This window comes from Herpailurus yagouaroundi, unplaced genomic scaffold (assembly GCF_014898765.1).
Source record: "Herpailurus yagouaroundi ecotype Mexico unplaced genomic scaffold, PumYag 28, whole genome shotgun sequence".
NCBI classification, from domain to species: Eukaryota; Metazoa; Chordata; class Mammalia; order Carnivora; family Felidae; genus Herpailurus; species Herpailurus yagouaroundi.
Window position 1 is genome coordinate 23707900 of NW_024412376.1, and position 25418 is coordinate 23733317.

The 25418-nt window shown below is 32.9% G+C and overlaps 1 protein-coding gene across 4 annotated transcripts in view; it reads left to right on the plus strand.

Annotated features, from left to right (window-relative positions):
* SPOCK3 (SPARC (osteonectin), cwcv and kazal like domains proteoglycan 3) overlaps positions 1–24748 on the plus strand; it is a 485610-nt gene extending 460862 nt beyond the window's left edge. For 3 of the 4 annotated variants that reach the window (XM_040471022.1, XM_040471015.1, XM_040471030.1), the window contains 4 exons: positions 11035–11256; positions 16137–16199; positions 19459–19596; positions 23046–24748. In XM_040471022.1, the coding sequence (XP_040326956.1) occupies positions 11035–11256; positions 16137–16199; positions 19459–19596; positions 23046–23215 (593 nt within the window). In that variant the 3' untranslated portion in view covers positions 23216–24748. Of the gene's footprint in view, positions 1–11034; positions 11268–16136; positions 16200–19458; positions 19597–23045 lie in introns of those variants that run through there. The other variant, XM_040471035.1, reaches the window with a different exon arrangement.
* The last annotated feature ends 670 nt before the right edge of the window (positions 24749–25418 follow it).

Genomic DNA, 25418 nt, shown 5'->3' on the forward strand with positions numbered 1-25418 from the left:
CGTTCAAAAAAAAAAAAAAAAAAAAAAAGAATCAAGCTTCTTCTACAAGGTACACTGTGATTTATTTTCAACACAATGCAAAGTAGCTCCAAATACTGAAATCCTGTCAGTGACTGCTTAAAATAATCTAAATTCCAAAAATTAATTAACTGAATAACACTACAAAATAAATTATCACCATTTTTAAGTAATCTTTGATAGAGTCTCAAAACATGATAAAAATGTTACTTTAAATGTTAAAAGTATTTTAAGATAATGACAGTTTTATAATATAGATAAATTACAAAGGCTTTAAATTTATTTGAAATATTTCAACCATCAGTAAAATAAGACAGAGGAAGACAAATGCCTTATGATCTCACTTATATGTTGAATCTAAAAATTAAAAAATAAACACAATGATAACAGCAACAAAACAAAACAAACAAAAATCCACAAACTTACAGCTACAAAGAACAGATTGGTGTTTCCCAAAGGTGAGGGATTGGCAGGGGGTGTGGTCTGGGGTAGGGGTGGGACATGTAAAAATGAGTAAAAATGGTCAAAAGATAAAAAGCTCAAGTTATAAGATAAACATGATCTGGGATGTAATGTAGAGCATGGTGACTCTAGTTAACAATTCTTTATTGTATATTCATAAGTTGCTAAGAGAGTAGATCTTAAAGTTCTTATCGTAAGAAAAAATATATATAATGATGTGAGGTGATGGCTGTTAATTAAACTTACTCTGGTAACCATTTTGTAATATATAATTTATATTGATATAATCTATACAATGCATATATAAAATCACTATGTTGTATCACTTAGACTAATACAATGTTTTAAGTAAATTATATGTATCTCGATAAAACTGAGGAGGGGGAGGAACAGAGTAAATGAGTCAATCTCAGTCATTCTAAATATAGGTTTCCATCCTTGTCAATGTATAAACATGGTAATTTTATGCTTTTTAAAAAAAAATTTTTAACGTTTATTTATTTTTGAGACAGAGAGAGACAGAGACAGAGCATGAACGGGGGAGGGTCAGAGAGAGGGAGACACAGAATCTGAAACAGGCTCCAGGCTCTGAACTGTCAGCACAGAGCCCGATGCGGGGCTTGAACTCACGGACTGCGAGATCATGACCTGAGCTGAAGTCGGCCGCTTAACCGACTGAGCTACCCAGGTGCCCTATAATTTTATGCTTTTTTAACTTAATTGTTTGCACATACTACTCTTTCCACATTGATTTCATCCACATATTTATTATTTTTAACACCACTAAAAATATGTATATCCCAAACCTCACATTAATTATAATATTGAGCTCTGTGTTACCTCTAGATAACTACCATAACATTTTATGAAAATATTAATATTCAAGAGAGGAGAACTTTGTAAAAACAGTTATTCAAGAGGGGTGCCTGGGTGGTTCAGTGGTTAAGCGTCCAACTTCGGCTCAGGTCATGAACTCAGTCTGTGAGTTCCAGCCCCGCATCGGCCTCTGTGCCGACAGCTTAGAGCCTGGATCCTGCTTCAAATTCTGTGTGTCCCTCTCTCTCTGCTCCTCCCCATCATGCTCTGTCTCTCTCTCCTTCAAAAAAAAAAAAAAACATTAAAATTATTCAAGAAACAACTTTAATAATGTCAAGGGATGTCAAAGTCCTTAAGTTCACCCAACAAGAGTGAATCCACTCGTAATTTTTACACAACTGCATATTATTTCCAAATTTGCAAGAAGATAATTTTAAGCAATATTCAGACTCTGAAAGTTAGTTTTGAGTATTCCATTGTATCAAATCCCTATTATCATATTTCAAATGATAAATGTAGATTTCCCCTTAGTTATTTTTCTCTCTCATCTTGCATTGATAAGCTATCAGATTTGATCATATATGATGACTATTGGAGAGCATTTCATATATAGATCCTCTACACATACACATACACATAATGTCCTCATTGCCAAACTTAGGGGTCATGTTGTAATTCAGACACAACATAGATGCAATTGTAATAGTGAAGAGAAAAATGAAGAATGTGGCATTCTTACTGAAATACTGAAAGTAGGCATATGACATGCTTTGTAAAATTCACTTTATGTACTTTCCGTTCATTTAGTATTCTGCTGTGTCATTTAGTGTTACCACCTAACAATTAAGATGTTCTAACATTCTAAAATGTGAAAAAAGAAAAGGTTCATAATAATTTAAGTCTCTTTATGAGTAATTTTTAGATATGCAGTGTTACGTTTATACTAATTTTAAAGTTAACTATAAAAAGATGGGACCACATAGTAACTCATACATATACTAATGTTGCATGATTTTCTTCAAAAACTTGGGATTTTTTGGATTGATTTTGACTGACTATACTTGATTCCAGTTCTCAAGGTCTTGATCAGTGGGAACCTGGGAGGAAGGCGGATATACTGGATTAATGGGAAATGCCCATTTGCTTGTAGTTTTCACATTGAGAATGCACAGCTTCCGGAACAATAGTCTTGGTGATGACTAGATTAAAAATGGGACAAGCAGCAGCCGGAGGGCACAGTGACCGGCCTGTGTACTTTCTCCTGAGTTCTGTAATAGAGAGAGAATCTGGGTGAACCAAGCAGGGAGACCGGGGTATAGTATCTACTTCAGCCATTCCCTTCGAAGAAACTGTCATGAGCAGCATGTCCCTGTAATCATTGAGCTCAACATTGCACCTGTGCCCTGTGTCTTATACTGTGTCAACACATGACTCTCAACGTTGCACCTGTGCCCTGTGTCCTATAATGTGTCAACACATGACTCGCCAGTGTATGCAAAGCACAAGGGAACATACAAAGAAATTAAAAACACTGACTTTACTCTTGGTTGAAATTCGACTGTAGTTCTCTTTCTCCCAGAAGTGGGATAAAGATGGCCTCAGCATTTATTTTTGTCCAGATGGAGGAGTAGACAAAAGAAAACCCCAAAGCATCATTTACCTGAACAAAAATCAGTTTGCCTTGATGGAAAGCCTAAGGTCATAAAACTTATAGAGGGAAATATAAGAATAAATATATCTAACCTTTGGTTAGCAGACATTTCTTAGATATGACACATAAAAGGAACAAATGATAAATCAAACTTCATCTATATAGATAGATAGATAGATAGATAGAGATCTATATAGATCTATCTATATATATAGTTTTAAAAAAAATTCTGCTTTAAAATGAAAAGACAAGATACACACTGAGAGAAAATATTGCCAAATACATACCTAATAAAGGTCTTGAATCCAAAAAATATATATAAATAAGACTAATCTCAATAATTGTCAAACAATTTACCTGAAAAGTGGGTAAAGATCTGTACACTTGCACAAAGCAGATTTGTGATGTAAATTAACATATGAAAGTATTGACATCAGTCAGTATTAGGGAAATGCTGAATTCAATCACAGTGAGATGCCTCTTATACGTTTATTAGAGTGGTAATAAATAAATAAATAACACTACCATGAAGTGCTGGTGCATATGAAAGCAGTTGAATCTCTAATAACTGGCTAATAGGAACTCAAAATGGGACAGATTCTTTGAAAAACAGTTTTATAAAATGAAACATTACTTACCATATAACCCAGAAATCTCATTTCAGGATATTTATCTTAAAGAAATTTAGGATATTGAAGATATCCTAGATTGAAGAAAAATCTAAGATATTTATCTTAGAGAAATTATAACATATGATTACATAAAACATATATGTGGATATTTATAACAACTGTATATTTACAAAACTGGTGACTACCTAAATGCCCTTCAAGTGGTGAATGGTTAAACAAATTATTGTATATCCATATAGTGAATGGGATACACATTGTTGGTGGGCTAAATTAATCCCAGAATAAAACTCTGTTCTGTGCCTGCCATACAAAGCTTACAAGCTATCCTTAAAAGAATCAAGTTGATGCACAGGTTATTTAATTTCGTGCTGTAACAAAATATAACATTGTAGAGAAATATTACAAAATCCACCAACCAATAATTTAAAATCATAATGTTCAGATCCAATTAAAATTTATCAAGGATGCCAAGAAGTGCAAAAATATGGTCCATAATATGGAGAAATCATAATATTGAAAATATACTCAGAAATTACAATGATGATGAGATTAATATATAAAGATTATAAAATAACCATAAACATTATTGATATGCACAGTAGTATAAAGGTAAATAGGAACATCAATTACAAAAAAGGATATGTGAATAAAACACCCAAATAGGATGTCTAAAGATGAAACACACAATAAATGAAACGAAAACATGCTGAGTGAGAATACAAAGACATTGAAATGAGCAGCAGGGAGGGAAAAATGAATCTGAAGGTATATGATAGAAACTATCTAAATTAAAGCACATTGAAGAAAACAGAAACTGAAAAAAAAATTCTGTATCTTAGTGAACCATGGGACAATGTAGAGGGGATTAATATATGAGTAACTGAAGTCTCAAAAGAATACTAAAAGTGTAGGGCCTCAGAAAATTATATGAATAAATAATGGTTAAAAACTTTCTGGATTTTACTAATATAATAAACCCACACATGCAAGAAATACCATAAACATTAAGCAACAGAAACAAAGAAAACCAAACCAACGTGTACCATAAGAAGGGGCGCCTGGGTGGCTCAGTTGGTTGGGTGTCCAACTTCGGCTCAGGTCATGATCTCACAGTCTGTGGGTTTGAGCCCCAAGTCGGGCTCTGTGCTGACAGCTCGGAGCCTGAAGCCTGCTTCGGATTCTGTGTCTCCCTCTCTCTTCCCCTCCCCTGCTCATGTTCTGTCTCTCTCTGTCTCAAAAATAAATAAAAACATTAAAAAAATTAAAAAAAAAAAACCAATGTGTACCATAAGTAAATTGCTAAAAGGCAGTATTGAAAAGCAAATATTAAAAGCAACCAGAGGTGGGGGGAAAAAAGAAAGGAAAAAATTTGTTCAGAGGAGCAAGGCTCAGCATGTCAGCTAGCTTCCCCTCAACACTACTCACAATACAGTGGAACATTTTTAAGGTGTTAAAAGAAAGAAAGTCTCTGACAAAAATGTTTCTTCAAAAATTAAGCCAAAAAAAAAAAAAGCCAGAAAAAGAAAAAAAAAACCTTTTCAATAATCAAAAGCTGAGAAATTTCAAGAAATATTAAATGAGTTTATTGACACAAAAGGTAATTATACAACACAGAAATTTGAATCTATATTTAGGAATGTAGAAAGCCAGAAATTCTTAACATGGGGGGAAATATGTTTGACAAAATAAGAAATCTGTATTTGGTCTCTGCCCCTGGTTCCTGACACGGAACTTCTAAACTCTTGTAACTTCCTGAGTAATGAGGATATTAGGAGCATCTTACATAGAGTACCTAAATCCCTTGGAATATCCCGGGTGATATGAACATCTTTTGTTCTAATGAGGTGACTCTCGGCGGGCTCCTGGATAGCTTCAGGATGATGGCTGGTTACTATAAAGACCAAACTGTGATTAGAAGTCTGGCACTGTCAGCCCCACCCTCCATCCTCTGGAGAGGGGAGAGAGGCTGACTATTGAGTTAATAATCCATCATGCCTACTAGATGAAGCTTCTGTAAAAATCCCTAAGCTAAGGGGTTCAGGTTCAGAGGGTTGCTGAATTGGTGAATGCATCCATGTGCTGACAGAGTGGTCCACCCCAACTCCATAGGAACAGCATTTGGGACACTTCCATATCTCACCCTATGTATCTCTTCATCTGGGCATTTATTTCTATTCTTTATAATTTCCTTTACAATAAACTGACAAACATAAACTGTTTCCCTAAGATCTGTGAGTTGTCATAACGAATTATGGAACCTGAGGAAGGGGTCATGGGAACCCACTAATCTGTACTCAAGTTGAAAGAAGTGTGAATAGCTGGGAACCCACTACATGATATTGGTATCTGAAGTAAGGGTGCATTCTGTGGGACTGAGCCCTTAACCTGCTGGATCTGTACTAACTGAGTGGATAATGTCAGAATTGAATTAAATTGTAGGACACCTAGTTGGTGTCCACAGAGTATTAGAGAATTGCCTTGTGTGGAAAACCCATATTTGGTATCAGAAGTGTTTACACAGGGAAAAAAAATTCCTTTAATATAAAGGATTTTTTTCACATTTTTTAATCACTTGGAAAACCTAATACATTGTTCAGAGCAAACATCATAACAATGTTTGCAACATATATAGAATTAAAATGGGTAACACTCATAGCAAAATAATGTGAGAAAAGGTAAAGGATTTAAGTATACCCTGGCAAATTTCTTACCACATATGTGAAGTGGTACAGTATTATTTGAAGGAAGATTGTGATTAAGCTAATGATGTATACTATAAAGCTGTGGACATCCTCAGCTGACAACCATCAAAAAGCAAATATATTTCATAAACTACATTAGTTTTCTATTATGAATGTAACAGATTACCACAAAAATTAGTAGCTTAAGCAACACAAATTCATTATTTTATAGCCCTGTAAGTCAGAGGTCCAACACAGGTCTCCTCACGTTAAATCAAGGTGTTTGAAGGGCTCTAGGAGAGGATCCATTTGTTTAATCAGTAGGGTTGTTGTCAAAATTTATTTTCTTGAAGTTATAGGTGTATTCCAGTCCTTGTTGGCTTTTGCCAGATGTAGACACTACCCACTTTCCTAGACTTATGGTCTCCTTCTTCCATGTTCAAAGCCATTTTTTCTCTGTCTCATTTCTATTAGCTATGAAAAGCTTATGGTTTCACTTTATGGTTTCATTCTAAAGGATTTATGTAATTATATCAGGTTTATCCAGATAATCCACAATTATCTCCCAATTTTAAAGTCAACTGATTAGCCAATTTAATTCCATCTGCAAACTTAAGTCCTTTTAGCAATGTAATATCACAGGGGTCTAGGGATTAGAATGTGGACATCTTTGAGGGGTTATTATTTTGCCTACCACATAAACTAATAGTGGAGATTAAATAAGAATATTAAAAATATTAAAAAAGCATATTTAATCAAAAAAGAAAAGAGAAAAGAAAGAATTAATAAAGAGTAAAAATAAAATAATACTAACATGAAGCTTTAAAAACAACCATATTGAAATAATATTAAATGTACGTGGTCTAAACCCTTTAATCAATAGGCAGAGATTTTCAGACTTGGACAAAATGTGAGACTCAATATTGTGCTCTCTCTAAGACACATTTATTATAAAAGTATAAATTAGTTACAAGTATAATAATAGAAATTCTAGTTATAAAAAAGTTTAAATGACTATATTTATGTAAGACAAAATAGACTTCAGAAATTGGGCAAAAGCTGTAAGTTTTACTGTGACAGAAATCAGCTCTCTGTCTAAATCTAGCAATATTTTTCATGTTACAATGATCTTGAAGCATATAGCAAGAATATTACATATATACATAGTAAAAATAATGCATAGAATACATATATGTATAGTATTTGTACTATGTTATATACCGTGACTCTGTTATCCAAGAACTCTCAAACTCGTCAAATAGTTTGTATTGTTCCAAAAGTTCAAGATAAGTCAGAAAACATTTTTTTCAATTTAATTTCATTTTATCTTTGTAGCATCAACTGAATTGAATTATATTGAAAGTATATATTTAATTTAGAATATTAAAATAATTTTGTCTACTCCTTTTCTGTTACTTATGATTCTGATTAACCTTATAACACAATTTTGTGTATAAATGTATTATTAAAATTATATAAACTCACTGTATTTTTTATCTTCAAGGTAACAGAGATCATGTTTGAAAAATCCCCACATTATCTGGATATGGGCATTAAAGTCTAGATATAGTAATATAACCATGCAAGGTAATGCCAGGGCACAGGCCAGTGACCTGAATACAAATCAGATACCTTGACATTTTTTATCTAAAACATTATTGCACATCACCAAATTGATCATTCAATAAACATGTACTATGTAAGAATTTCATTTCTTTGTAGCATAAAGAGTAAACTCTTGTGTTTAAAATTTATGAAATATCTGTACATGTTACATTTTCAGAAATGTTATATTATGTGAGTGTCTGTACTGTATAATAAGTTCACAAAATAGAGCTTCAAAAATTATTGAAAGGTTAGGGCTACTTTTGTTTCATTGTTATTGAAAAACTAAGAAGAAATAAGGTGTTGAAATTGACAAGGGTGTTTGCATGGTACATCATAAAATCCGGGCAGAGATAATTTTAAAAATTATTTTGCAGATTTTTAACATAAAATGCAAACAAATGGTTACCAGAGGGGAGGTGTATGGGGGGATGGATGAAATAATTGAAAGGGATTAAGAATACACTTATCATGATAAGCACTGAGTAACGTATAAAATTGTTGAATCACTATATTGTACATCTGAACTTAATTCAATACAATATATTAATTATACTGGAATTAAAATTAGAAATATAAAAATTAAATTGAACTCAAAAACAAAGTAAAATTTATGTCTTAATCGTTGATGATTGGTCAAAGGGAACTCAAGCAATTGTGAAGATGTGATATGAACAATCCTCAAAAATCTCTCATATGGGCTATACCAGTTACTCCCTACTGGCATCCCAATTTCCACACTTGCTCCCATATAATTCACATGGCAGAAGGTGTTTCCTTTTAAAACAAAATTCAGATGGTGTCACACTCTCTTCTAACATTTCAGTCATTCTTTATTGTACTAAAAAGACAGGCCAGAGTATGTGCACTAGAATTGAATGCTCTGTTATCTCACTGCTGATTCTTCACCGCCTGTCGCTAAATAGCATTCATGAGATGATGAATCTCTAACAGCTGGCCTTCTCTTCACTTTCTCTGGACAATTTCTTATATCTCACCTACCCCTGCATCCCAAACACTGAGAGAGAGCCTTCAGTCTTTGGTTAAATCCCAGATAGTCTGCCTTTTATCTGCACAGATGTTATACCCACTGTCTTTCCCCAGTGCTCTTTCCCCAGTTTGACCAGGACTAGTCACAAGGTAGATAAGCAGATATTCACCTGGAAATCAGATGTTTAGCTCTCCTTCTTGCAGACACTTGTGGACTTTACTGGGGCTCTCAATGAGACCTTCATGCTAAGCATTAGGAAACTAGCCAGTTGAGTCCTCTATTCTCGATAAGTAGGTGAAGGGAGAGGATAATGTCTCTTTACTAACTCTTACTGCTCACCAAAGGGTAATAGCTCTTCTGTATTCTTTCCTATCTTTTATTCATAAAAGCAGAATTGCACCATTGGGTTTCTCCATTGTACTAGAAGATGAGATGAGAGAGAGGGTGTGGCTCAAAGGCATACCAGAAATCTCACACCAAGAACTTCATTCCTTTGAATACTTTTGCAGTGGTTAGTATATTATGCTGTGGGTTCCTTTCTTCATGTGATCACTGAGCATTTGACAATTTCTGGCAGTAAGGAACAGTTCCAACCAATATCTCAAGCCATGCTGTTTTAAAAATAAGCTCCAAGAGAATACTGGCCTTATCTATATTTTCAACCCTGTATTTGCAGAACCAAGGTTAAGACCGAAAAGTAAATAGGAAATGAGAAACTCATGAGTGCTTGTAGTTTGTTTGTTTGAGTGGGAGAATTCTGTTTTTATTCTACAAATAATTTTACAAAGAAAAATACAAATAATAAAAAAATTACTGGATTTTTTTCTCTATGCTTTTATGAAAGAGTCACAAATACCTCTTTTACCTTTGGAAACCCATGGATAGAAAGCATGGTGATTCATGGACAGAAAGCACAATATGTTCTGATACATGAATAGAATAAATTCCAAAAAGGTGTTTAAAATGAGAATTTCTTAAGTCCCAAATCTCCCAATCAGGACTTATTTAATGTAATACTATTTATCCTAAAAATGCTAAATAGGATTTAAAAACTAAATCCTAAATGTGTATGTCTTTATTTTCAATTACCTGTACACCCTGGAGTATAAAAATTAAATAAAAGGTACATATTAAAATAGATTATGTACAACTAGAACATAAAATTAACTGCAGCAGAGAGAGAATTTCATTCATAAATGGTTAAACTACTCTTCAACCCCTGCTATTGAAGGTTAAACCCTTTGGATATCCAGCTTTCCGAAAGTCTCCACAAGTCCAAGTGCATCCTCTTTTTCATGCCAGTTAACTGAGTTATTATTTTACTTTCACTTATAATGAGTGGAAAAGAGCAAATAAAAAAGAAACTGCGTTACCAAAATATATGTTAAAGATCATTTAAGCCTGAGAAAGAATAATTGAAAGTAAATTTTTAATTATGCTTCAAAATACTGACATTGTATCTGATGCTATTTAGGACATGGGGTGTTAGCAGGGCCTGAAGTTTATCCAGAGAAACCCAAATTTTGATAGATTGTACCTTGGATGCAAACCCATTTCCATTATTTCTCTATACCTGTGTCCATCCAGCGCCCCCCGCCATCTCCCATTTCAGCATATTTGCAATTGTAAAAATTGCCTTAAGAGAACCAAAAGACAGAGTACCTGTATAAATCACATGATGGTTATTCTTTCTCTGGACATGTATTACTTACAAAATCGCCATGGTTCCACAAAGATACGGAGCATTAATGAAATTCTTCCTTATTATGTGTTAAAATTTTACTTTTGTAAAATTTCTTTGGGAATGAATTTTATTTCTTTATTAATAGGACATTATTATTGAATAATACATTCATAATGACAACCTATTTATTAAGAAACAGCTTGAAGAATGGTAAATATATCTAACATAATTAGAAAAATAAATGCCATTGAATAATGCCTAATCGTACTAGATGCTTTATATTCTTGTTAATTAATTCTCACAACTGTCCCGAAAGGTAGGTATTACTATCCCCATTTTACTTTGAAATTAATTACCCAAGATGAATTTAAAGCCTTAACGTCTGACTGTTGAGTGGGTGCTCTAACAGGAACCAACTATTATTTTCCTTTATTTTGCTTGCTGCTGATGGTGACTTTCAGATTTCGCTAATCATTTTCTGCCTTTGCCTTTAGGATTTGATACCAGTATTTTGCCGATCTGCAAGGATTCGCTTGGCTGGATGTTTAATAGACTTGATACAAACTATGACCTGCTACTGGATCAGTCAGAGCTCGGAAGCATTTACCTTGATAAGAATGAACAGTGTACCAAGGCGTTCTTCAATTCTTGTGACACATACAAGGACAGTTTGATATCGAACAATGAATGGTGCTACTGCTTCCAGAGACAGCAAGGTAAAAGATGAGACACATACTGATGCAGATAGTTGACCTGCATGTCAAATTTTATCTATTTCTTCATGATTAAAAAAAAAAAAAGTACATCTTATCCCATTCATTTTAGTAGATATTTTTCTCATTAGAGTGCTTAATAAAAGAGCAAATAAGCAGCATGTTAAACAATATAACTCGGCTAGGGATACAAAACATGCTAAACAAGATGAAAAATAGTAATTAGTATTTTATATTAATGCACTTCATTATAGTTTCCATTATGAACCACCAAGAAGCACAGATAGGAGAACATAGATATTAAAAGCAATCATTAAAATTAATTTGCTATCTGCTTTGCCCACGGTGTAAAATAAATGGGTTTTTTATCACTATACTGTGGAGTTTTAATGTTCTATTTTGTGATCTTATTAAATGTGCCGAATGAACCACTGCATTCACCATAAAGTTATTTTTTACTCGTTTGATTTTAAAATGTCTTGGCCTTTCAAACTTTTAAAACTAACTTAGCTTCGTACAAATTCACTAGCAAAGAAAGTGTCTCTTGATTCTCTGGAAGAGGCGAGTTACCTGGGAGAGCTGGTATGATGCTAGTTCCTTAGGCATCCTTCTTTACTGGGAAATGCAATGTAACAGTGAAACCATACTTATATAATCAATCTAATGGCAATTGAAATTAAGTAGGTAACAAAAAAAGATCCAAAACCTCACTTTATGATAAAGTTTGGGGAAACGAAGGAAACAGTGGTGTGTGTAATTTTGAGGCTAATTTTATTTTTATTATTTTATTTTATTTTATTTTAATCCAAGTTAGTTTATATATGGTGTAATAATGGAGTAATTCAGAAGTAGAATTTAGTGATTCATCACTTACCTATAACACCCAGTGTTCATCTCAATAAGTGCCCTCCTCAGTACCCATCACCCATTTAACCCATCCCCCTACTCAACACCCCTCCAGCAACCCTCAATTTGTTCTCTGTATTTAAGAGTCTCTTACGGTTTGCCTCCCTCTCTGTTTTTTTCTTATTTTTCCATCCTTTCTCCTATGTTCATCTGTTTTGTTTTTTAAATTCCACATATGAGTGAAATCGTTTGATACTTGTCCTTCTCTGACTGATTTATTTCACTTAGCGTAATACATTCTAGATCCATCCACGTTTCAGATGTCAAGATTTTATTCTTTTTGATACCTGAGTAATATTCCATTGTATACATTTACCGCATCATCTTTCTCCATTCATCAGTTGATGGACATTTGGGCTCTTTCCATATTTTGGCTAATGTTGGTAGTGCTACTACAAACATTGGGGTGCACATGCCCCTTTGGATCAGCATTTTTGTATCCTTTGGATAAATACCTAATAGTGTAATTACTGGAACATGGGATATCTCCATTTTTATTTTTTTGAGGAACCTCCGTTCTGTTTTCCAGAGTGGCTGCACCAGTTTGCATTCCCACTGACAGTGCAAAAGTGTTCTCTCCACATCGTCGCCAACATCTGTGGTTTCCTGAGTTGTGAATTTTAGGCATTCTGACTGGTTGATCCTAATTTTAAAAAACAAACAGGGAATTAGTCTAATGTGATACACCTGCTATTGTCACCTTATTTTAATTCTTGACAGCTAAGAGAATGTACAATCTACTTAAAGGTGTATTAATTTTACTCAGCTTTTCATATGAAACACTAATACCTTATGTAGGGACTTCTACTTCCTCAAATACTTTTTTTTTTAATTTTTTTTTTCAACGTTTATTTATTTTTGGGACAGAGAGAGACACAGCATGAACGGGGGAGGGGCAGAGAGAGAGGGAGACACAGAATCGGAAACAGGCTCCAGGCTCTGAGCCATCAGCCCAGAGCCTGACGCGTGGCTCAAACTCACGGACCGCGAGATCGTGACCTGGCTGAAGTCGGACGCTTAACCGACTGCGCCACCCAGGCACCCCCTCAAATACTTTTTAATGTATTAGTAATAGTTTAGTAATTAGGAATGAAATGATTACCCACAAATTGATTAGTAGTGAGTCAACAGCAGGAATTTTAGAGTAGTTTAACTATTTATAAATCACTTTAAACAAAACAGATTTTCTTTATTAAAATATTCTAAACCTTACACCCACACACATGTACTGTTGATTTTATTACTGTATTTCTGCTTTCTAGGTAATTGCACACATCTAAAAAGCTACATGATAGTTTTAATGACTAGTATACATTTAAAGCATTTAAAGAATAGAAAAATCAATGCTGGTAATCCACCATAAAAAGAGATCTGGTCTTTTCTATGATCTTATTTTAGTTAAAATTTTTAGTGTTATGATAGCATGTTTGCGAAAAAATATTATGAAAAACTCAATGTTTCTTCTATAGAAATAAATAGTTTTATATTAAAACATTTGTGGATTTTGCAGTAATATTTGTAGAACTGAAAGGTTCCCAAAGAAAAATTTTGCTTTAAATGCTTTTCATCTATTAAGCAGTATTCAGCCAAAGTGTTAAAATCTTTATAGTCACATGAAGATTTTCTCTGAGATTATTTAATACACGGTAGATATAATTTAATAAATGGTACCTGAGTGGGTGAAAGGATTTATACATCTTCCCCAAAGCTTAGGAGAGTTGCCTAATTATTTTTATTACCTTAATATGCTAGAAAATGTTAGAAAAAGCTCTATCAGGGTAACTGACACTAAGAATAACAATAAGAATTAGTTTATTGAGTAGTCTAATGAAAAAGAATAACCATTTATTTAAAAGCATGCTTTCAAATGTTTCACCTTATAAAAGAATGTATTTTTCCTCACTATTCAATAAAACAAAAATTATTATTTACTGTAATTAAAGTAATATGTAATATATTTGGCTATATATTAGAGAAATATATAAAATATATAATATATAAATAAGAGTTATATATATATATATATATATATATATATATATATATATATGTAGTATACCCATGTTAAAGACCAGACAGAATTGCCTTACAAATAATAGGAGAAATACTTCAGAATTAAATATGTGTAGATGAACAGCTGAATCTTGTACAGTGTACTCGTGAAATCTTAAATTGCTCCCTTATACAAAGTTTGTGGGACTGGTACTAGTGTTTATTCAGTGAGGTCACTAATCGAGAGAATCAAATGTACATGGATTTTCAGGCAATGTCATAGCAAACATATACAAATATTATTTTTACTTTGCAATAACTAGTCCATAGTAATTAGAAAAAAATGCCTTCAATATGATATTGAAACTTCAGCTCGAAAATTTCCTCTGGCTTCTATTATATTTGGAAGGAGTAAAATTTTAAATGTCCATTCTATAAGCCCATGTTGCATAACTTGATACATTACTCAGTGTTCATCATAAGTGTACTCTTAATCCCCTTCACCTATTTTTCTCATCACCCCCTCCCTCCCCCAGCATGCCCCTACCCTCTGGTAACCATCAGTTTGTTGTCTATAGTTAAGAGTCTGTTTCTTGTATAGTCTCTCTCTCTGTCTTTGAAAAAAATTACTTTTTCTTCACATTAGATTTCCCAAGGAAAAAGACTTGTTTGGCTTATATATATATTAAACTATAAAATGTATATTGGGGTGCCTGGTGGCTCATTCAATTAAGTGTCTGACTTTGGCTCAGGTCATGATCTCACAGTTCTGTGCTGACAGCTCAGAGCCTGGAACCTGCTTAGGATTCTGTGTCTCCCTCTCTCTCTGCCCCTCCCCTGCTCTCACTTGTGCTCTCTCCCTCTCTCTCTCAAAAATAATAAATAAACATTAAGAAATTAAATATATACATATATTATCACTTTGTCTCATTTCCTCATTACACTTTGTTACTTACATGAAAATTTAATGACTGAATATTGTCAAATTCAGATAATATTTTTAAATTATTTGAATTGATCAATACCTTGCTTTTTCCCTAAAATGTTGTAGTATGGGAAAGTAGGTACTAGTTCCTATTGGTTTTCTGCTTCAATAATTTAAGATGCCTTTTTTTATAGAAGGTTTTTAGAACATGAGCATAAAATACGTTGAACTATTTGAATATTATAAATTAGAAAATATATTTATTACATAAAATATATGTCATAATATATAATAATAATATAAGCCAAGCTATATTGTGTCCATTTAGAATTTTATATTTATCTGAAAATATTCTCCTTTAAGTGGTTGAGTTCGAAAAGAAAGGCGATTCTTTAATTCTAAATTTGCTTAATTTTTAAAAGATGGCCTATCAGAAATTATTTTAAAATATGTCCTGTTTCCACACTGCATATATACTTGAAGTATCTGGATGAAACTAAAAAGACCAAAGCCTGTCAGCATTATTCAGTATCAAAACTTATAATAGTGTGTCTGATATAAGCTGAAAGAGCATTGACTTTTTTTAGAGATTACTTTTTTAATGCAAAGCTATTCCTCAATATCTTACAGCCTGTTTTAAATAAAGGGAAAACATAATCAGTTAATTGTTTTGACACCAGTCAAACAATATTGCTGAGTTGATTGACCGTTTAAAAGTAGACGATAAGAACCATTTTCCATCATATAAGTATTTCATATCATTCTCTGCGTTTTTCTATACAATTTGGGCTGTCTGCGAAAAATCAAGATAATCTAATACCAATAATTAGGAAAGCCTTTCTCTCTGTCTCTTCCCCCCTGCCTCTGTTTCTCCCTCCAAGTATGCATATAGATACACATACATTTATCTTATAGGTACGTACTCCATAAAAAAGAAATAATACATCATATGTGTCTTCTAAAGCCTTGTAAAGACCAGATGAGGTTTGATATCATAGAAATTATTCTTTTTTTTTATTTAACTATAATCCTTGAAGTAACACTTTTAATGTCATTGCAGACCCACCTTGCCAGACGGAGCTCAGCAATATTCAGAAGCGGCAAGGGGTAAAGAAGCTCCTAGGTGAGTAATAGATCATTCTTCTGAAGCCTTTATTGCTTACATAAATAACCCCAGGGAAACAGCAACATAAAATCAATATTAATCCAACAAAGATAGACGACGCTAAATTTCAGTAACAAAATTTATGAAGTTTTTGAAAGCCATTAAACTTACTTTTATTATCTTACCTATTGAAAGATATTATGTCTGTTTTATTACCCTAATATAATGTTCATTTTGAAAGTTATTAAGTGAAAAAAGAGATTTAAACAATGCTAAAGTGAAAGGATCAGCAGAAACTTTCATTCTAATTCTGTGGCTAACAATTCAAGAATAATGGTGCACACATGCATATAATAATCTAATACATATAAAATAATCTAATATATTTATATATTCTAATATATCTATAATAATGTATAATATTTATATGATCTATATATATTCTAATATATAATCTAATATGCCTACAATAATCTAATATATGATATATAATATGTAATATGTAATATATAATATATATGTAATAGTATCTATAATAATCTAACATGTATAAAGTAATATGAGAGAGAGATGGGTGAAAGCATGCCGTAGTACCTCAAAGAAACTTGAATAAACTTTCTAGTGTTTTTCATCACCACTTTTTACTAACTTACTTTTAGCAAGTAAATATATCTATTAGATAGATGATAGATAGATAGATAACAAAATTCACCGAAAGTCTTGAAACATTAGAGGGCTTGACTATCAAGAAATTACTAAACTATTATGTGTGATTATTTTGTTTATACTTCTAGACGTAAAATTTTAAAATAAACTCTTTTGAATAATTTTAAAGAAATTTTACAAAGATTAGTACATAGTTTACATATGGCCTTTACTCGACCTCCCCCAGAGTTACCATCTTATTATGTACCAAATAACCATTGTCTGTCAATTCTAAGAAATTAACATTGCTATAATTCTATTAGTTAAAACTTAGACTTTATTTGGATTTTACCAGTTTTTCCACTGATGTCCTTTTTCTGTTTTAGGATCCAATGCAGAATACCACATATGCAATGTTTTTTGTTTTGTCTTTTCCATGTATATTAATGCTCTTGAGTATTTAATAGAACACAATTTTCAATATTTTTGAATATCATTGATTTATTATGTCACGCTATCTTCGTAATTGTAATATTGCATGTTTATTTTTTTTTAATTTTTTTTTCAACGTTTTTATTTATTTTTGGGACAGAGAGAGACAGAGCATGAACGGGGGAGGGGCAGAGAGAGAGGGAGACACAGAATCGGAAACAGGCTCCAGGCTCTGAGCCAACAGCCCAGAGCCCGACGCGGGGCTCAAACTCACGGACCGTGAGATCGTGACCTGGCTGAAGTCGGACGCTCAACCGACTGCGCCACCCAGGCGCCCCTAATAGTGCATGTTTAAATGAGTTTTTTATAAATTACTTGAAAATCCATACTTCAAAATGAAAAGGCTATTTTTTTTGTAATAAAGCACTTTTAGATATAAAGAATTACTAATGATAAGACTACAATGTGTTATGTTTCTTTTGGCTCTGTTAAAAAATGCATACCACACCACAGCTCAAAAATGAAATAATACAGTCATACATAGGTTTCTTTGTTTCCACAAAACAAAGTTTATCCATGTACAATGGGAAAAGCCATTGAAATTCAACTGAAAAATATTTTAGACTTACCAAAATTCAGAATTTGATTATTCGCAGTTTAAAAAAAAATGAAAACATATTTAGTACCTTTTGAAGGAGTAACTTTTATTCTTTTTACATAATAAAAATAGAAATCATTATTAGAGAATGAATGCCCTAAATAGTTCTTTTTTTTTTTTGGAAGTATAACAGTACTTACCTGAAAAGTTATCAGTTGTTATATAGAGATAGTGCTCCATAGTGACATTAAAGATAAATTAATGGTTACACTAACTCTACATCGTAACACTTTCATGCCAAAGATGTCAAGTTATGGTAGCTTTTTAAAAGATGGAGCTAAGAATGTGAAAAAAGTGTTCTAATTTTTGCTGGTCTTAAATCTACAGACGGCGTTTTCAAGTTTTCTATATTGGTAATAATCTGTCTACTTCACTGATAGTCTCATACTCCAAATCTTTCAAATGAATTACAATTTTAAAATTAAACTATTTATTGATCGAATTTTGAAACTTTATTTAAAGAGGTAATATTATGATCCCATATGGTTACAAGACTAAGTAAATTGAAAGAATTTCATGTTCTATTGATTTATTCAGCAGTTGCTTTTCTCTCTCTCTCTCTCTCTCTCACTAGATAACTAGAGTATGTCTTGTCACTGAGAGAATAAAATAGTCAGGGAAGACAAGAAAATTTTCCAATTTCCTAAGCCTTACTTCGTTGTGTTGGCATAAACATTTAAGAAAGTGAATTCACTTCTAAGTTATCAATTAAACATTTATCATTAGCCACGTGCCAGGTACTATGTTAGATATTATAGATGTGAACATAAATGTCTGTCTTTCCCACTTGATTAAGAGTTGTTAATATAATACTCAAAACAAAGAGAATGCAAAATTCCCAATAGAGAGGATATCACATTATAGTGGTGAAAGCACGTAATAATACACCACACACACACACACACACACACACACACACACACACACCACGTTATAAGAAGCATATGAGAAATCTTCCAGTTTAAGAGAGGGGTGCATATTAGGGGTCACATTTAAGTCAAGTATTAAAATGTAAGAGGGAGGGAAGGAAGGAGGGAGGGATTCCAGATGAGAAACAGATAAATACAGAGATGAAGCAGTAGTGAATTTGGGCAAAACAGTTTGATGTGGAAAAAGCTTGGAATATATGAAGGAAAATTTGGGGGAAAGAAAATAGAAAGTAGGCAGTGATGATGGTAGGGGGTCTGGTGTGCCATTCTAAGTGGTCTGGGTGATGTAATACACACGGCATTACCCAGGTTCTAATTCTGTGTTACACCTCTGAGAACAGAGTACCCTTTGCAGAATGAGAAGGAGTAATAATAAATTTGCTTAACAAAAGAAACATAAAGTAGTTCATTATGTAAATAGCCTGCCCCATGACAGCAGTAACCTTACCTGTTTTGTTCTACATATATCACTAGTTCACAGCCTGGAGGGGGAATTTCATGTGTGTATATCTTGAGTGAATTAATGCATAGGTGCTGACCATCAAATAGAAACACAACTTATTTATAATTGTGCGTGTGTGTGTGTGTGTGTGTGTGTGTGTGTGTTTCACAGGACAGTACATCCCCCTCTGTGATGAAGATGGTTACTACAAGCCAGCACAGTGCCATGGCAGTGTTGGACAGTGCTGGTGTGTTGACAGATACGGAAATGAAGTAATGGGATCCAGAACAAATGGTGTTGCAGATTGTGGTAAGAATAAGGATTACTTATTTAATAATTTCTCAAGCACAAGATGAGTTCTTAAGAATCTCATTAATTTGCCCAAGCATTTAAGGAGGACATACTCTATGCAAAAAATGTAGAATATATTGGGGAGGGAGGGGTGACAAAAAGGGTCACTCCTAGCATATGAAAACCTTGTGTAAATAATAAATAGAATGCATTACTTAAGTATTTGAAGGGAGAAGAATTAAAAGGTGAGTTCCTTTTACTACTTCATATACAGAAATGTTAAATACCTCCTGTTTTCCTCTCAAGTACAGCCTATTCTTGTCATCCACTCTATTCCAAGTTTGCTAACTCCAGTGTGTGCCTTGTCCCCATATGGAACCCTTTTGTCTGCATACCTTTGGAGAAATTGACCTAGGGAGTATGTGGGCTCATTCACAAAAGAAAAGCTAACGTTTTTGAAGGAAAGGTCCACAAATTGCAGCTATATGAGCATATATCCTTATATTTGGGTAGGAAAAATATAGTTTAAATATTTGAAAGGTAATTATAATTAATATATATAATTATATATATAATTAATATTCTAATTCTTTTCATGGAGGTGACTTTTTTATGTGTAAATCTAAAAATAATATTAGAGGGGCACCTGGGTGGCACAGTCGGTTAAGCGTCCGACTTCAGCCAGGTCACGATCTCGCGGTCCGTGAGTTTGAGCCACGCGTCAGGCTCTGGGCTGATGGCTCAGAGCCTGGAGCCTGTTTCCGATTCTGTGTCTCCCTCTCTCTCTGCCCCTCCCCCATTCATGCTCTGTCTCTCTCTGTCCCAAAAATAAATAAACGTTGAAAAAAAAATTTAAAAATAATATTAGAGTTAAGTTGCACATCATGCACATGCATTTTAAAGTTTTAAATGTGGTATCTTTTTACTTCATAAATTTTTTTTTTAGAATGCAAGTTTCAAATGAGTATTTTTGTTTGTATGATGAGTTTTCATTACAAAACTCATTTAGCTATACACACACACACACACACACACACATACACAAACACAACATGCACACTCCCATGTTCATGCACACATATATACTAGGAATTAATGGATTGTGTCTCAATATGCATAGCCAAAAATGAAAATAAAGTACTTGGTCAATCTTGTATTTTAGATAATGTCTAGTTGTCTCTTTTAAGTGGTATTTATTTATTTTCTTTCCAGATTAATTTAAATTCAAATTACTTTAGTTTCAGGAGTAGAATTTAGTGATTCATCACTTACATGTAAATTCTTCCCAACAACTGCACTCCCTAATGCCCATCACCCATTTAGCCCATCTCTCTCATCCACCTCCCCTCCAACAACCCTGTTTGTTCTCTCTAGCTAAGAGTTTCTTATGGATTGCCTCCCTCTCTGTTTTTATCTTATTTTATCTTTCTTTCCCTTCCCCTATGTTCCTCTGTTTTGATTCTTAAATGCCATATATGAGTGAAATCATATGGTACTTGTCCTTCTCTGACGGGTTTATTTTGCTTTGCATAATACATTCTGGTTCCATCCACAACACTGCAAATGGCAAGATTTCATTCTTTTTGGTAGCTGAGTAATATTCCATTGTATGTACATACACATACATATATATGCACATACATATACATATACATATATATGCCACTTCTTTATCCATTTGTCAGTCAGTGGACATTTGAGCTCTTCCCATAACTTGGCTATTGTTGATAATGCTGCTACTTTATGCAATTTTTAAACTGATAGACCATGATCATTTAAAAAATATAAATGGTAAACTATATAAAGGTAATGACATCTATGCTTAAGTGCCTCTTCTGCATGTATTTATCCCATAATATTTTTAATAGCTTGGTTTTAGTTTTCTAGCCAACATTATTAGAATTAAGTGAGATAAAGTAGTATTAAGTAGATGCCTAACATACCTTTAACACGTAAAGAGCATATCTTTGTAATATGTAGTTTAAAATGGCTGCATTATTAATTATACCAATTATCAGTGATGCCAATTATCAGTGATGAAAGTAACAATTATATGGGGATGAATTCAATGAGTGAACAAAGAAACTGTTTTGAGAACATGACTTCTGAGTTTTCTTAGCATCTTGAAATTATTAACAAGAGACATTGTGTAGGAGGATAGAAATAACATTATCTTCACATAAGATATGAATTTTAATGTGTTGTATTATAAAATCAATTTATAAACAATGGATTACATTAATAAGATTTGTTTTAATTAGCTACCTCAAAATTTTAAGACTAAAATATTTAAAAAGGTAGAAAATAAATGCACACTAACATAGGGTTGAAAAATAAACATTATGAGATATATGTACAATTTGGCCTCTATAAATAGTAATGAATAAATCCAAATATTTTTTAAAGTACTGACTACTTATGTTAGTTTTCTGTTGCCATTGTAACAAATTTCCATGAATTTATTTTTTTTTTAACATTTATTTATTTTGAGAGACAAAGAGAGACAGAGCATGAGCGGGGGAGGGTCAGAGACAGAGGAAGACAGAATCTGATGCAGGCTCCAGGATCCAAGCTGTCAGCATGGAGCCCGATGTAGGGCTCACACCCAGGACCATGAGCTCATGACCTAAGCTGAAGTAGTACGCTTAACCAACTGAGCCACCCAGGTGCCCCCACACATTTCCATAAATTTAGTGGCTTAAACTACACAAATGTATTATCTTAACAGTTTTGTGTGTCCAAAGTCCAACATGGGCCTTCTTGAACTAAACATCTGAGGGTCATCAGTGCTGTATACCTTCTAGAGGATCTAGGGGACAATCTGTTTCCTTGCCTTTTTCACCTTCTGTAGTCTGCTCATATTTTTTAGCTCATGGACCCTTTCTTCCGAGTTCAAAGCTAGCAACGTTGCATCTCTCTTACTGTTCTCCCTAGTCACAACTCCCTCCGACTCAATATGGAAAGGTTCTTTGATTTTAAGGATGCGGGCGATCATCTGAGCCTATCTGAATAATCCAGGATAATCTCCCCATCTCCAGGTCCTTAACTTAATCAGATCTGCAAAGTCGCTTTTTTTTACCATTTAAAGTCACATTCACAGGTTTTAGCGATTAGGAGGTGAAGGCCTTAAAGGAGCAATTATTTTGCCTACCACACTAATTGGAGAAATTTAAAATTCTTTGTAAAATTCAAAGTTTGACATGAGCCTCTATAAAAACTGGGCTGAGATCAATATTACTGAACTGGAAACCTTGCATATCAGATCTCCTTACTGATTCAACTTTTTAGGACACAAATTTCAACAAATGATAGAGCGTGGATTTTTCCTTACCTTTGTTAAATAAGTTAAAGGCCAAAGTAAAATTGTACTATTTGCTTAATTTTCATCAGAACTTTATGTATCTCAGGAAATTATCCCATTACTCAATCAAATGACATTAATAATAATGTTTACTTTTTTCCCTAAGCTATTGATTTTGAGATCTCTGGAGATTTTGCAAGTGGAGATTTCCATGAATGGACTGACGATGAAGATGATGAAGACGATATCATGAATGATGAAGATGAAATTGAAGATGATGATGAAGACGAAGGGGATGACGATGATGATGGTGATGACCATGATGGGTACATCTGATTAACGGGAGCTGAGACCTATAAATTCTACATTTCTATTATTTACAAAGTGATAACCTATTGAGAATTATCTTCTTGCCCTAAAACAAAAGGATTCTAAAACTCACATATATTTTGTATAATTATTTCAAATATTGCAGCTAATGTCATAGGACTTTATGTTTAAATAAGAATCATTTATCTTGAGTTTTTATATGCCTTAGAGAAAAAGAAAATGCATATGGAGTCTAGCCAGAGGGGAAAAAAACATTAGGAAGAGCTACTGATATAAACAAATTTTCATAAGAACCAACTATGTCAATCTCCCACAAGCAAAACAACAACCAGGACTTGAGGTTGTATATGTTATTTTTCTGAGAGATATTCTAAGTTAAATTTACAATAACTTAGTGGCCTGGGTCCCAAGTATTTTATAAAACTAAGCATGACCTTAATTGCTATTCCAAGGTAGCATCTTCCTAGATTTACAGTGAGTGAGGGGATACCGACGGGTAAGAAAAACGGTAACAAGTGTAGAGTCCTCCATTGTGTTTTCATTAATAGTGATGTTTTCAATGATGAAATTATTCTGGATATGCTAGGATATTTTACAAAATGGCAAGTACGGAAAACCATGGATTCTGAAAGTTAAAAACTTCGTTGTCCTTTCTAATTTTTATTTTAAGTTGGATAGCATTCTCATGTAGAATTTTTTTATATTCTAAAACAGCATGATTTCTTTACCTTTCTCGATTTCTTTATCTTTCTGACCAGCGATTTAGGGTGCAGAATTTAAAGTAGGAAGACAAAAGGAAAGATTAATTTAAACTACATTTTCACAAAAGGTTTGTCATTTGCCTCAATGTCAAATTTAAAAGTCTTAATTCTTATTTTATTTCTTATTCAGATAAAATTTTGCATTTAATCCTAGAATTATGCCATTTTTATTACTAGTGTCGCAACTTAGAGACCGTATTGTATGGTGCCTTGCAAAATAGAAATAGAAAGGTTTTAGCATGCATACCAATATAGGATATTAGGCAATATATAAGCACACCTAATTAACAAATTAATACCAGTAAAGGTACTGCTGCTGGAATGAAGAAAATGGAAAATGTTTCTTTCTTTTTTTCTATTGTTACATAATTGCCATGTGGACTTGTTTATGATTATTGTGTAGAGTAGCATTTAAGATTTAACTGTAACAAAAATTACTTTAATTGCTGTATTTAAGTTAGCATGTTAATTAATTGTGTAGACATTTTGGCAAACCATCACTTTTAAGTATATCAGACCTATGGTTTTGTGCCCATAATACAAATGGAAAAACCTATTGAATTTTATCCATTGGTATCATAATTTAAGCAGTGGGTCAACTTTTCTCCCAATATACAATTCATCGAAGGTAAAATTGGTGAATTATTTCCATTTGATTTATACACACTAAAAAAGAAACTTTAATGTTGATTTTATGTAATATTTAAAGTACAATGCATTTTCTTTTTTACTGTTTATGTATAGTTTGCAAAATAAAGAATCTTGTAACCAAATTAAACCGTTTCTGAATGATTTTCTGGGTTATAGATAGCACGACTGATTCTTAATATTTTCATTGATTTTTTAAAAATGAACACATCACAAACTAGCTAGGAAAGTTTTTTGAAAATTTTGAAATTCAAAATCAGAATCCTTGGCATCTTGGATATTCTTTTCCTGCATACATTAACAATTATTTTTATTTGTTGATTTGTTTTATTTATTTCATTTGTCAGAGAATTCCAAAGTAGATCATTGTTTTTGTTGATGGTGTTATTTTTAAACCCATTTTTGTGATAGCATATTTAAAATACTGAGCTAAATTTCTATAGCAACAGCGATTTTGAAGAGTGATAGATTAATTTTACCTATTTGATACATGTATAGGAATTATAAAATATTATAAAATATAAGTTATGGATAGTTATAAGAAGACAAAAAAGATCCCACAAATTCTAAGTAGAGGTTTAATAAATGGACTTAAAGTAACAAATATAGCGGCCTTGAAATTAAGCTATTTTTTTAAAGAAATGTTATCTTTCAGGCTCCCAGGAAAGCAACCAATTCAATAGCAAATATAAAATTGAAAATATTTACATTATTAAACTTATGTAATGTATATGTTTGTATACAATATCTATTTGTATATCTGTGTATAAATATTCTATTTGTGGTGTATATTAGGTCTC